The sequence below is a fragment of the Apis florea genome, unplaced genomic scaffold (genome assembly GCF_048593485.1).
Source record: "Apis florea isolate Af1SG1 unplaced genomic scaffold, ASM4859348v1 contig_3158_pilon, whole genome shotgun sequence".
Classification (NCBI taxonomy): Eukaryota; Metazoa; Arthropoda; class Insecta; order Hymenoptera; family Apidae; genus Apis; species Apis florea.
In genome coordinates this window covers 5779181-5792515 of record NW_028256713.1, presented here as the reverse complement: position 1 = coordinate 5792515, position 13335 = coordinate 5779181, and the positions used below count along the sequence as shown (strand labels likewise).

The 13335-nt window shown below is 29.2% G+C and overlaps 3 protein-coding genes across 6 annotated transcripts in view; all 3 read right to left on the bottom strand.

Annotated features, from left to right (window-relative positions):
• The window catches only part of nmo (serine/threonine-protein kinase nemo), a 181859-nt gene extending 179920 nt beyond the window's left edge, over nucleotides 1-1939 (bottom strand). For all 3 annotated transcript variants that reach the window (XR_015292417.1, XM_086909601.1, XM_086909602.1), the window contains exon 1: nucleotides 240-1939. Coding sequence is in view for 2 of the 3 variants with exons in the window: in XM_086909601.1 (XP_086765727.1) it covers nucleotides 240-499 (260 nt within the window). In the remaining variant the exon portion in view is untranslated. The remainder of the gene's footprint in view (nucleotides 1-239) is intronic.
• Nucleotides 1940-4240: 2301 nt separating this feature from the next.
• On the bottom strand, nucleotides 4241-9745 carry LOC100864652 (ubiquitin-protein ligase E3B). 2 transcript variants are annotated; one of them, XM_086909441.1, is made up of 16 exons: nucleotides 9072-9745; nucleotides 8645-8794; nucleotides 8213-8540; nucleotides 7935-8123; nucleotides 7667-7858; nucleotides 7390-7579; nucleotides 7041-7280; nucleotides 6804-6975; nucleotides 6608-6726; nucleotides 6366-6500; nucleotides 6077-6275; nucleotides 5652-5952; nucleotides 5192-5584; nucleotides 4949-5113; nucleotides 4757-4868; nucleotides 4241-4686 (listed from the first exon to the last, which is right to left on the bottom strand). In XM_086909441.1, the coding sequence occupies exons 1-16, from the start codon at nucleotides 9218-9220 to the stop codon at nucleotides 4514-4516; spliced, it is 3207 nt and encodes a 1068-aa protein (XP_086765567.1). In that variant the 5' UTR covers nucleotides 9221-9745; the 3' UTR covers nucleotides 4241-4513. The 2 variants fall into 2 exon arrangements, with proteins under 2 accessions (XP_086765567.1, XP_086765568.1); XM_086909442.1 differs by having other exon boundaries at nucleotides 6366-6494.
• Nucleotides 9603-13117, bottom strand: Prp19 (pre-mRNA processing factor 19). The gene is made up of 8 exons (XM_003698718.4): nucleotides 12693-13117; nucleotides 12332-12481; nucleotides 11950-12227; nucleotides 11685-11879; nucleotides 11443-11598; nucleotides 11143-11373; nucleotides 10708-11048; nucleotides 9603-10627 (listed from the first exon to the last, which is right to left on the bottom strand). Exons 1-8 carry the CDS (start codon nucleotides 12709-12711, stop codon nucleotides 10483-10485), a joined length of 1515 nt encoding a protein of 504 aa, XP_003698766.1. The 5' UTR covers nucleotides 12712-13117; the 3' UTR covers nucleotides 9603-10482.
• Nucleotides 13118-13335: the final 218 nt, after the last annotated feature.

The following is a 13335-nucleotide window of genomic DNA, read 5'->3' as shown; positions in this document are numbered from 1 at the left end:
ACGAAATTCATATTTCGATTGTTCAAATATTCCGTTAAATAATTAATTTTGTATTTGAAGTAAAAATTTGAAAAGATATGGTAACCAGATTACCATGTATATAATAACGTTGGTAAATGGTACGGTTTTTTTTGGGGTAACAATTTCTTACGATTTGCCCGGACATTAGGACGCAAAAAGTGTTAGAGATAAATAAAGGAAGCATAACATTAAAAAAAAAAGTTGTATAATTAACTCACCAGACGACGCCGAAGGCACCATATCCGATGGGTCTGTCGGGCTGAACGAGATCCTGGGCTGGCGGCGGTGGCGGGGGCGCAGGAGCGGTAGGGTGGTAGTAGGTGGGGGGTGCCTGGGCCGCCGCCGCGAGGACCGCTTGTCCCGGGTGGGCCCCCGTTGTCCCGCCACCGCCTGTCGCCCCCGCCCCACCCCCCTGCATTAGCGACATAGACACGCTCATGGACACTCGCGAGTGTCGGCTGGGCCCAACTACTGCCATCAAAACTCTCCTCTCTCCCTACGGGCCACCCTCCTCAACCCTTTCCCGATTCACCGCCACCGCCACCGCCAAGGCCCCTGCTGCTTCAGGGAACCAGGGACACGCCTCTGTTCGTCGATCCTTTCGCCCGTTTCTACTTTTCCCGCTCACTCTTTCACCTTTCTAAAGAAACACTTTTTTTTTCTAAATCTCGTTATTGTCCTGGCGAGACACACACGTGACACTGACACAACTCGTCGAAGTTGTTTTTCCTCTTTTTCTCGTTTCACTGCGATGTCGATGAGAGCATTCGTTCGAATTGAAATGACGTTTTTGTCGGATTAAATCGGATTAAATCTTTGCAAAATCACTGTTATTAGTCAACGATTGGTTGACAAATAGATACACTATATTATCAAAAGAAAGGTTGTCGTTTTCTTAGAAGTCAATAAATTTTCATGTTGCTCTCGATTCCATCGCGCAATTTTTGTTGTCACGAGCAAATTAAACGTTGATCACGATAGAAAAATCAACGACCCGTGGAAAAAAATGATCAGTTGCGTTCTCCTTTAAATGGCGTACTTTAGTTTCGAACGTCGCGCGCTCTTGAAGAACGACAGGAAGGGCTCAAGCTTGCCGGACACGAGGGGTGAAGGGGAACTCGTGACACCACGCTCGACGCAGCGGCTGGTCGCGTCCTTTTATCGCGACTACAGCAAAAACGATAACATGCGATGAATAACCTTCAGAAAAGGAGCAGAATCGATATCTTCGTGTATGTTTCTTTAGCAAAGTTGGTGGTAAACAGGGCGTTACGTGTCGGACGTTTCTATTCTGAAGAATGCAAATACTTTCGAGATTCCCTCGAATTCTTTGACACTGAATACGATTTTTAGACGAGAAGAACACTCGAATGCGTGAATGTCACAAACGCAGGAGTGTTGAAATTAAACGTGCCACGTTTTTTCGGTTTACTCTTACTACATCACGGTACAATGTTAGGTTATGTTTGACACACGCACGCAAGCCGTTCTCCCTCTTCTCCGTCAGTTACGCTCAGCTGGCCTCATAACGTTACGATCAGAGGGACGGAGGTGGAAAGGGGGCGGTGCTTGTTCGTAAGAAACACAGTAGCGCGAAACAGAGAAAGAAATGAGAGAACACTGAAAGATTCAGTCAAGTTCTCGATGACTACAGCGAATCCGGCTATGAAGCCGAATTTATTCGGCAGTTTGCAAATGACGAATGATTCCTCACTGTCCGGGTCCTACGTTCGAGCCAGAAACACTGCCACTTCTCGTACAGATCAAGCACGCACACACAACACGAAACACGCGCGCGCGCACACACAAGCGAGAGAGGGAGAGAAAGAGAAAAAGAAGTCTCTCGCGTAGCCGCGATAAAGAGATCGTCGCGGTACGAACTAAACACACGTCTTCTCGCAGCCAAGGCTTGCTGGCCACTAACCGAAGGGGAGGTAAGCTACACTGTCGACAGCGCCAGCTGCTCACAAAGGAGGTCACGTGACTTGCGCATTCACTCAATGCGCAGCCATTTCAGCAATCTTTGCATCCTCTTTGCAAATATAACTGCAAAATGGTACAAAAATATATAATTTTTATTTTATTATTCATATTATTATCTCTTAATTTAATTAACTTATTCCCTTTGTATTCATTTATTTTATTATATTAGTACACGATAATAGTAAAAACGTTTATTATGTGAAGTACCAAATGATTTTAAATTATCCCCCAAATATAGTAATAAATATTAACAATTAAAAAATAACTAGCTTAGTTCCAGATTTTTTTTAAATTGTAATGAAATTTTTTTTTTAATTTAATATATCAACATTTGTTAAGATATTAAATAAGGTATTAAAATTAAAAAACATCGTATAATTCAGTATATATATTTACATGATTTTTGTCAATCATTATCGAATGTATTAAATTAACAAATCCATCGTTTTTCTTTCAAGTGCATTGCAACATGTACACACTTTTATAAAAAATGTTACAGAAGTACACGAATATCTAACTCAAACAAGCCATGTACAAAGCGCACTTTCTGTTATTGATACGATTGTAAGAAAAATTCGATTACATTATTATGTTTCATATCATTTCTTTTTGAGTTTCTTTTAAAATAGAAAATGATCTATTATCATGAACAGGTACTGAAAAAGAAATTATCGCTTTTATCCTACAATCGTAACAATTTTATTCGACATTTTACTCCATATATCCATATTTGTATAAATATTCACATTTATCATATATATGTATGGTTCCAATGATAAATATACTTATAAAGGAGAGCATTATCTGTTACTTTGTTCAATTGTACATGTGTTTGCACAAGGCATGTATTCACAATTAATATTTTAAGAAAATGAGAAACTGGTTATTGATCCTAATGAAAAATAACAAAGGCCAAAGTTATTGTACATTATATTTTTCATTATACTATTCTAATCAAAATAATTTCTTTACTATAATTATTTCATATTGTGCATTTTAATAAACTAATTGATACACATTTATTCATAAATTATTCATAAATATATTGTTCTATCTTTCTAAAAAAATGTCCGTTAATAATTCTTTTACATTTTTCCTTTACATTTAGTGAATACAGGCCTGATAAACTTACATACGATCATATAGGAAAATATGAAAAGATTATATCTCGAATTATATTTTCTTCATATTAAATAGGCTTCTATCTTTGGTCTGATCGAATTTTTATCGATAATATTACGAGTCATTTGAAATTACGCATAAATCACGAGAAAAATAAATTTCGCTGTAATATCGTATTATTCGCTATATTGCGAATAACTAGTGCTCCCTTCTTTTTTTTAAATTTGTTTGGGTTTATCAAAGACTGATGAATTGCAATTGTAGTTACAAATTTAATTCGAAACGTTCAAATAGAAGAACAAACATCATAAGTTTGTCCAATTTGAACAAACCGATCTTAAACTCTTAAACAATTATGGATTTTTAACCCATAAGCGCCCGTGGATATAATATATATATACATACATACATACATACATACATACATACATACATACATACATACATATATACATATATATATATATATATATATATATTTCCAAATAGATCATATGAATCCCTTTATATATCATGTCAAAAATTTGTACAAAATCTTGAGAAAATAGCTCTCCACAAAATAGAGCTTTGACTTTCAAATAATTTGAAAATTTTAGAAATTTACGGATCCCTTTTTCTTCTTTTTTATCTCTTTTTTTCTTCTCTTTTTCTTTTTTTTTTCCTTTTTATTTTATTTTATTTTTTTTATTATTATTATTCATCGGGCACCAATGGGCTCGGATTTACTATTCGTTTCATGTATTTTATTGATTTAATAGACAGTAATTCATAGTTCTATAAACTAACAAGCGCACAATATTAGCAATATTAAGCTCATGAGGTACAGTGTGTTTACACCATAATAATCTACTATTTGGCGAGAAATCTTTCAAAATGAATTCAGAAGACTTATATAAATGCTATAAAAAACAAAGTGAATCCAACATAAAAAATTATTGTATTATAAATAAGATAAATAATACAATTTATACATCCATAAGATTAATCTCATAAAAACTTTAGGAAATACAAAAAAATAGTTCATTCATTATAATTACAGATTAATTCTGCGTCAATCCTTTGATTGATAAAGAGAAATATCAAGAAATATTAATATAAAAATAGAATAACAAAATGATAACGAAAATGTATATTTTATCATTTTATATATATTATGAAATTATACGAATTGTCAATTTAATTTCAACAATTTTTTTCTTAATGATTATTTATAGATAATATATGTGTGAATTGTGATTTTATCCAATTTAAAATTTATGATATAATTAAAAATATCTCGCCAGACAATTTGGATCGCAATAGTCAGGCACCACTCAATCACTTTGTATAAATTTTCGTTAGCTATTTTGAGCGATATATATCGGAATTACCTTAAATCAGTTGTAAATTACGAAAGTTCAAAACCCGTATTACTAGTAACAGCATAACGTAGCTTCTCTCGTAAGGTACTTTTCTTTTGATAATTTGGTAATTTAAGAAGATTAAAACATGTAGATGACGTAGGTAAACGATTCTGCGGATCTTTTTTACGAATTGTAAAAAATCCCCTTATTACGCTACCTGATTTATAAAGAATTAATACAATAAATAGAAAGTATATAAAATATATATAGTGTTTATAGTTGCATACCAATTGTATCACCCGTATCCTCGTCATCACCAACTTCAACACAACGAATTGAAAATGGTGGTTCTAAGTGTGCAAAACCCAATAATGGTGATTTCGAGCAGCTTGTTACAAACTATAATATAAAAAATATATATATATAGAAATAGAGAACAAAATTTACATTATTCACAATTTTTATATTAAATGATATACCTTTAAGAATAAACCTCTTTCTTCTTCAGAAAAATCTTTCTCTAGAATATCCCATAACCAACATACTACACGATGACTATCGTGGAAGCCACCATAATATTGCGTATGTCTTCTTAAATCTCGTAAATCTAATGGAACATTGTCACCCGAAATTAATCTCTGTAACTGTAAAAACAAAGAATATTTGCTTTATAGAATATTTGTCTAAGAAATATTAAATTCTTTAAAAATTATTTATCTTACTTCAGGAGTGGAAAACAACGCCAGCCATTCTGGATTGATTATAGAACGGAATCCTTTGATAAAAGCCGCTGTTTGATCTTTAATTTGCATATGCATTCTGAAATGGGCCATTAAATGTATATAATTGATTTTATTTTCATTAGTAACCGGCACTGCTCGTCCTCCAGGAATCAATTCGTGCGTAACCAATTTACCTAAAACGTCTTCATCAAGAGAAAACGTTAATTCTAATTGTCTAACATCACCTTTATAATGCTTCACAAGAGTAAGACTTCGATATAAATCTCGATCTAAAGAAGCCAACTCGTCTAACCAACTATATAATGCACCTCCAGTTTGCCCAGAAAATTGGGAAACAAAAAAAGATGCAAAAGGTACGTCTACAACAATGCCCTACAAATTATATTGTTTACAGAATATAAAATTTTACATTAGTTTCGTAGTTATATATTTTACTTACTTCATATACTGCTTTACCCAACATACGGCCAACAAATTCAAAAAGTTGCAAATGATTATCTTGCATAGAAGATGTTGGAGATGGATACAGTCGATTTTCACTAGTGACTTTAAATAAATTCAAAGATGGATCGAAAACTTTCTTTATTGTCTCCTCTAAAAATTCTTTAAAGACTCCATCTTGATCAATGCCTGCTTCAGCTAGACCTTGCTCGTTTACAAAACGAACTCTGATGACACCTTTAAGTGCCTGAGAGGGTAACATCGCTAATTGACGATAACCGTCTTCCACTATACGAGTTCTATAAAATATTTATATCATTTTTATATAGGATTTTTAATACAAAATTTTTTATATAAAAATTTTAATATAGAACTTTTTATATAACAATTTTTAATATCAAAAAATAAAAAATATCTGATTACCTGTGAACAACAATAAGCGTTGTTGGCGTACTATTGCAAGCACTTTCAGTTAAACCCAAAACTGCTTTTTCATTAGCAACATGCTTACGAAATAGTACAACGCGTTCCGAATGAGGAATAACATGAGGCATTTTAGAAAGGAGAAGAGCTGCACCTCGCCTGCCTTTCTCCAAATCTGCCAGAAAACCAGATACTCGAACTTCCTGTTTTAAAATATTTATAATTTAAAATATTCACTTTTTTTTTTTAATATGATATCAAAATGTGAAAAAGATTTAATTTAAAATACTTAACTTTGCCAACCAGTGGCCTTCTGGACAAAAAGTTCGTCTACAATCTCGTCGGTAGATTGCCATTAAAAGGGTATGAAGAGAAGTAAACAGAGGATTATTAGGAACCGATTTCACGTCTGGAACATCTAAAACTTCAGTACATAACTAAACCACTTAATTCTTATGCTTATATTATCGAAAAAAAGAATAATAGCAACTATGTTATAAAAAAATATAATGCAAAGATTATAACACGCACCAAACAAATTATTGAGCACTGCTTTATATAAAAACTGGTTTAAAAAGTACGATATCGTTACAAAGTCACTAAGCTTGAACGGATCTTGTTGTTCATACATTTCCATATCATCTAAAATTCTGAATAAAAATACATATAATAATATCATTAATATATTTTTTATAAAATATTATTATTGCAAAATATATATACTTACGTAACATAATGTGTCATACAGTCAGAAAATAATATCAACATTTGAAATTCAGGTGCTGTACATTTTGTATTAGCAGCTAAATGATCTAAAAATGCTTTCAAACCACAATGAGGACCCAATGTTCCCAAAAATAGATACATGTGGTATAAAATTTTATCTTGATAACATAGACCTATTGCATGATAAATATATGTGATAAATGTATAATATGTATAATATATATAAATCAATACTTACCAGTTAATATTTCCATTTTCATTTGTGTAAGTGTATGTAAAGCAATTTGATAAAGGGAACAAATTAAAGCTATTCTAGTAGTCTCTGCACTTCCTAATTTTCTATAATTTTTAGTATTATTATTTCTATTTGTACGTGCTTCCAAAAACGCCCTTCTAAAAATATTAGTACCAACAGATGTACTTTGTTGCTCTATTGATGGAGGTATCTCTTTTTCAATAAGTTCAGTTAAAGGTTGACCTAAAAAATTTATTATAAAATTAATTAAATAATATTATAAAATCTGTTATTTATAATATTATTTTTAATAAAAACTTATGTATCTATAGAAATATATCTATATAATTACCAATTAATTGTGTAACTATTCTTCCTGTCCACAAACAGGCTAATTGTGATTTCACATATGGGATAGGTTCTTGTAAAGATGTATCAACCTTTTGTGCAAGCCAACCAAGAATAGGATGCCAATGTGTTAAATTACTTTGTTTTGCAACTACATATTGCTGACATGCCTCCAACATTTTTGTTACAACAAACTATAAAATTTAAAAAAAAAATAAAATTTATTTTTTATAATTAAATATTAATATTATATCTAATATATTATATAATTATATCTATACCGTAAAAGATGGAAAGTATAATTCCTTTAGCACTTCATCTCTTTCAATATTAGCCAATTGTATTAAATTAGCTAATAAACACAGTGCATAACTACCTTCCAAAGCATTAAAAACTATTCTTAAATTTTGTTCTGAGTTTAATAATTCCAAACTTCTGGCAAATAAATTGTTTGTAATAAATGATGAAATACACTAAAAATATAAAAAAGAAAATATTATATGTTGTAAACTAATATTTAATATTATATACTATTGATTATATACATACTACTGATGATATATTATTTAAATGATAGATCAATGCAGGTACACTAAAAATATTTATCAAAAATAATGAAACCAATTTGTCTGACATTTGGGAAGAGATTAATGGTCTTAATGTCAATGTAACTGCTGCTGAAAGTGCAATTGGTTTTAAAGCAATCTCGACTCTACCCAATCCTTTTACTAAAAATGCCTAAAATAAAATTAGATATAATGAGAAAATTAACTACTCCAAATACATAAATATAAAAAAATAAAATAATAAATTAATAAGATAATCACTTGCATAATGGGATAAAACCCATTGTTGACTAGGTGGCCCATTATGTTAGCACAAAGCTGATTCATACCAGTTTTGAGTTTTTCCATTCCTTCTACTTTTTGAATTGCCCATGTTCCTGGTGATGTAAAACTAACTAATGTATGTAATCTTAAATGGATGGATTTATGGTCAGATACTCTTTCTGGTTTAAGATTATCTAAACCAGTCAGACAATAAAATAATATTGTTTTCATTTGTGATATCCATGATATGTAGCGATCTTTGTTTAATACAAGTCCTACATAAGAAATTTCTGGTGATTCTGAATCTAGGGTCAATACTAAATATCTGAAATATTTTATTTTTATCAATTTTTTAACAATTTTTTACTTATAATTTCTTATTTTTTTCCTCTTTTATATTTTCTATAAATATTTTTTATATATACATACCTACATAGCTTTTCTATTCTTTCTTGAACATAATCTTTTTTATATATATACAAAAATTTAAAAACGATTTTATACACATCTAAAGCAGGTTTTAACTTTATATTTGTTTCTGTATTACCATCATTGAGAAAATTTGTATCAAATTCTTCTCTGAAAAATCATATTCTTTGATCTACTATTATATATATATATATATATATATATTTGAAAAATTAATATATACATTAATATAAATTTTTTGTATTATGTAGATTCATATCCGATAGATGAGCGGCCAATGGAAGATTACCAATGAGTAAATAAATATTGATAACTGATTAAAAAATTATAATTATTTTATATACTATATTTAAAAAAATTATTTAAAAAATCGTACAACTATCGCAAGCAAATACAATTGCAACAAAAACAATATTTAAAAACTTACAAAATTCTTTTACGCGTCAACCATCCCCTAATATAAGCCTGAATTAAGATGACAGCAGCTTCTCTGTCTTTTTCATGAGCTCTTTCTTCTCTAGCAGCCTTCATTTGCTGAAGGAAGCTGTCTTTAGACGGCTCTTCAGCTTTAAACATCCTTGATTTACCGCGAACGCCCGCTAAGCACTAAATTATGCTAATGACAAAACATTGTCAGCTGGTCATCCGCGGTCACTCTAGTTGACATAACGATTCAACCATCCACTAGAAAATCATCCTTTCCAGTAGTACACGTCACGTTGATTTCATTCGTGGTATAATCACTGTGACCGATCGGCAGCAATTGCCACTCGCCACAGGTTTCTCACCACCACATAATCTGGATATACCGTATGACAGCCAACTACGACGGCCATTGTTATTAATTTGATTCGAGGATGAATATTGAGGACAAAGGATATTAGGTTAGGTTAAAAAACACGTGACTAATGGCGCCAGAAGATTATCGAAATAAAATATCAAATTATATACTTGTCGATTATTAGTTTATGATTTGCTATAATATAATTTTATTGCAAACATATTTTAATCATTTTTTTTTAAAAATATATTAAGTATACAAAAATTGTAAAATTATGAGACATTTTGTTTTATATATTCGAATAAATTGTATTTCATTATTTTAAATGATATCTTGAATCAACATATGTCAGACAAAAAAGTTTTATATTTCTTCTATAAAAATAATGTTAATTTTATAATACTATATATTATTATTTAATATTTTGTACTTTGTTTAAATGAATATTGAAAAGAAATTCATCAAGAATTCATAATATACATATAATCAAATTTAAATTGTATATTTAACGTAATTTAATATTTATTTATTCACTTTTGATAAATTAATAATCTTCAAAATTTAAAGAATTATATAAAATATTAATATTTATTATTATTATCATAATATTATTAGTATAAAGATATTAATTTTAAAATCCACATCAAAATTAATTTGAAATCAAATATGAATATAAAATTTAATTTGTAAATATCTTTCAATTAGTATTTTTGTTTTCAAAATTAAGTGAATAGATGTATAAAAATTTAACAATCAATTTAAATACACTGACATTATTAAACTTTTCAATCAAAATAGTTAACACAAAAATAATACTAATTGCGAGTGCATTATCTATAACAATTTTAAAAAAAATATTTATACAGTAACTGCACTCAAATTTATTGTTATGAAATGTCTTATATCTTCAAAATTCTTTTAAAGAATTCATAGTAATTGTTAAATATAAATCAAATGATTCTTCTTAAAACTATTTGTCATTACTTTCATAATAAACTTATACTACAAATTCTAATTTAAATTGTTCTTAAATTAATATATTTTTATTACTAATTATTTAAGGTAATCCATAAAGTTTTAAAGTTCTATCCATACTAGTCGATGCTATATATTGCGCATGTTTTCCGAAACGAACACCAGTTGCGGCTGCCGTGTGATCATTAAGCACTTTCAGTTCTTGCCACTGCTTACACAAATACACTCTAAAAACAAAAATATCAACAGATAAAAAATTAATTCTATTATAATGGAACTTAACCATTCCATATGATATAGTACTTACCTTACATCTGTTCCAGCTACTGCCAGATATGTTCCACTTTGATCAAAGCAAATATCTTTAACTTCATACGATTCCTCTAATTGAAGAGTTTTGAAATTCTTCAATTTACGCAAATCCCACAGTTTCACACAAGAATCTTCTGCAGCAGTAGCTAAATAATAACCATTTTCAGAAAAACTAATTGCCGTGATAGGACCTGAATGACCTGGGAAATTAGCTACATTTGATTGTTCCTTTAAGTCCCAAATCTTCACTTGAGAATCTTGAGTACCAGTGCCAAAGATCAATCCATCAGGATGAAATTGCGCCGTAGTTAAAGGTTGACTGACTTGTCCAGCAACCTAATAACATATTAAAATAACGAAGATATATAATATGTTGAACTTTAAAACTTTATTTCTGAATTTCTATTTATTATTTTTCTTGTAAATATACCTTAGTTAATAATCTACCAGTACGTATATCTGAAAATGCCCAATGTTGATCTAAAGATGAACTTAATAAATAATCCCCTGTTGGATGTAAAGATAATCCAGTCACAGGAGCATCATGAGCTTTCAATAGTAATGTTGTTTGACTAGTTCCTACATTCCATATACGTATTGTAGTATCAGGTGATGCAGTCATTACTATATCTTCTTCTGGATGATAAATCACTCTAGTAACCTTGGAAATATTATAATAATATTAAACATCAAAAAATATTCAAAACAATTGAAAATAAATAATTTATACCTTTTTAGTATGTCCTTTTAATATTGCAACAACTTGTTCTGTATCTTTATTAAATACAGTGGCATTTTTATCTGCACCACCTGTTAAAATTTTACTAGTATCTGCACTGTGGATATCAAGTGCAAGTATACCAGGAACGCTAGCTGAATGGAGGCCCTTAAAAATATAAATAAATAAAATTAATAATAATACATCAAAATACATAAATATTTATTATATAAATAAAAAAAAAGCAATATTACAGGATGCGATGCAAGTGTTTGAAATGCGCGAATACTATCTTGTGGAAGTAAATCTTCAGGAACTGAACGTCCACGACGTTTTCTTTCCTGTGTGAGTACTGTGGCTCTTTCCTGAAGTTTTTGTATTACATCTTCAGTAATTCCAGCTTGCTCCATAGGTTGAGCAGCTGTACCACCAGCTTCTACTGCAAGTGCCTATAATAATATATAGCTCATAAGCATATATAATGATATATAAATAAAATTAATAAAATTTTATTTTTACAGGTTGTGGAATGGTAGTAGCTTGAACAATTCCTGCTTGAGGTTTCAAAGTAGCTAAAGCTTCTCTAGCAGCAGTTACTTCTTTTGTCAATCTAGCAATTACACGACATGCTGCATCATGTTGATATAATGCATGAGATAATTCTTGTCTAGCTGTTTGAAGTTGTTGTCTAAGTGTAAATGAATGTAACATAACAGCATCCCATTCATCTTGTAAAATTTTTAATATAGCTGGAATTGAAGTAGCACTTGGTGGTTTAGGTTTAACTATTGCAGTAGCTGTAAAATAATAACATTATTGATAATTTAACATTCAATAATGAAATTTAATAGATATATTTTATAATATAAATAAATTTGCTAAAGAAATAAAAATAATATACTTTTAATATCAATAAGTTGATCTGCAGTTAATTCCTTTCCAGTTATAGGATCTACTCCATTTTCGGCTAAATATTTTTCAATTAATCTCTTTTCAAATATAGAACCAGATACTGGAGATACAACCGGATGCTCCGGGACTTCGTTAGAAACTGAAAATAAATATTTTTCTCAGAAAATTAAATGAAATATAATGTAGAGATTCTAGGTTATGTTCAATTCTTGCCGGTATGCATCATAAATTTTATTATAAAAAATACTAATTTACTTTTATTATTATAATATAATATCATCAATAAAAACTTAATATAAATTTTTGTATTTTCAAATAAAAAATAATTAAATAAAAAAGAAAAAACTTACTTGCACAAGAAAGCGCCATTTTCACACATACAGAACGTGTTTACTACGCATGACATTTAAGTTGAAAAACATATTACCAGTTTTTATTATAAATTTAAATATATACTATTTATATATATAGAAAACATTTTATGGAATTATAAAAATATATGTGAATTATAATTACAATTATTATATATTTTATAATATATATTATAAAATATTTAAATTATAAAAGAAATTAAATATTTGAATAAAATAATTTTAACAAAAAATGAATTTTAATAAACAGAATTTATTATAATAATTAAATATAATGTTTTCTTATTGAATGAATATTATTGATATAAAGATATTTATATAAGATATATTAAGAATTTTCTAAAGATTTATTATATTGAATATAGAAAATGCTATATAGCAATTTCCGTTTTAATGAAGTAAAAAATATGGCAACATCTTATGGTAACTGTCATTTTCTTTCTTGCAGTTATTTTTGCAACTTTTTATATCAATTCAAGAAACAAGTATTACGTAAGTATTTGCAAGAATTAAGGTATTAAATATATTTATTTTACTAACAGAAATATAATTATTATATTAATAATATAATTATTAACATGTCATGGGTTTAAGTCAAATCAGAATAATTCAAAATATTAAA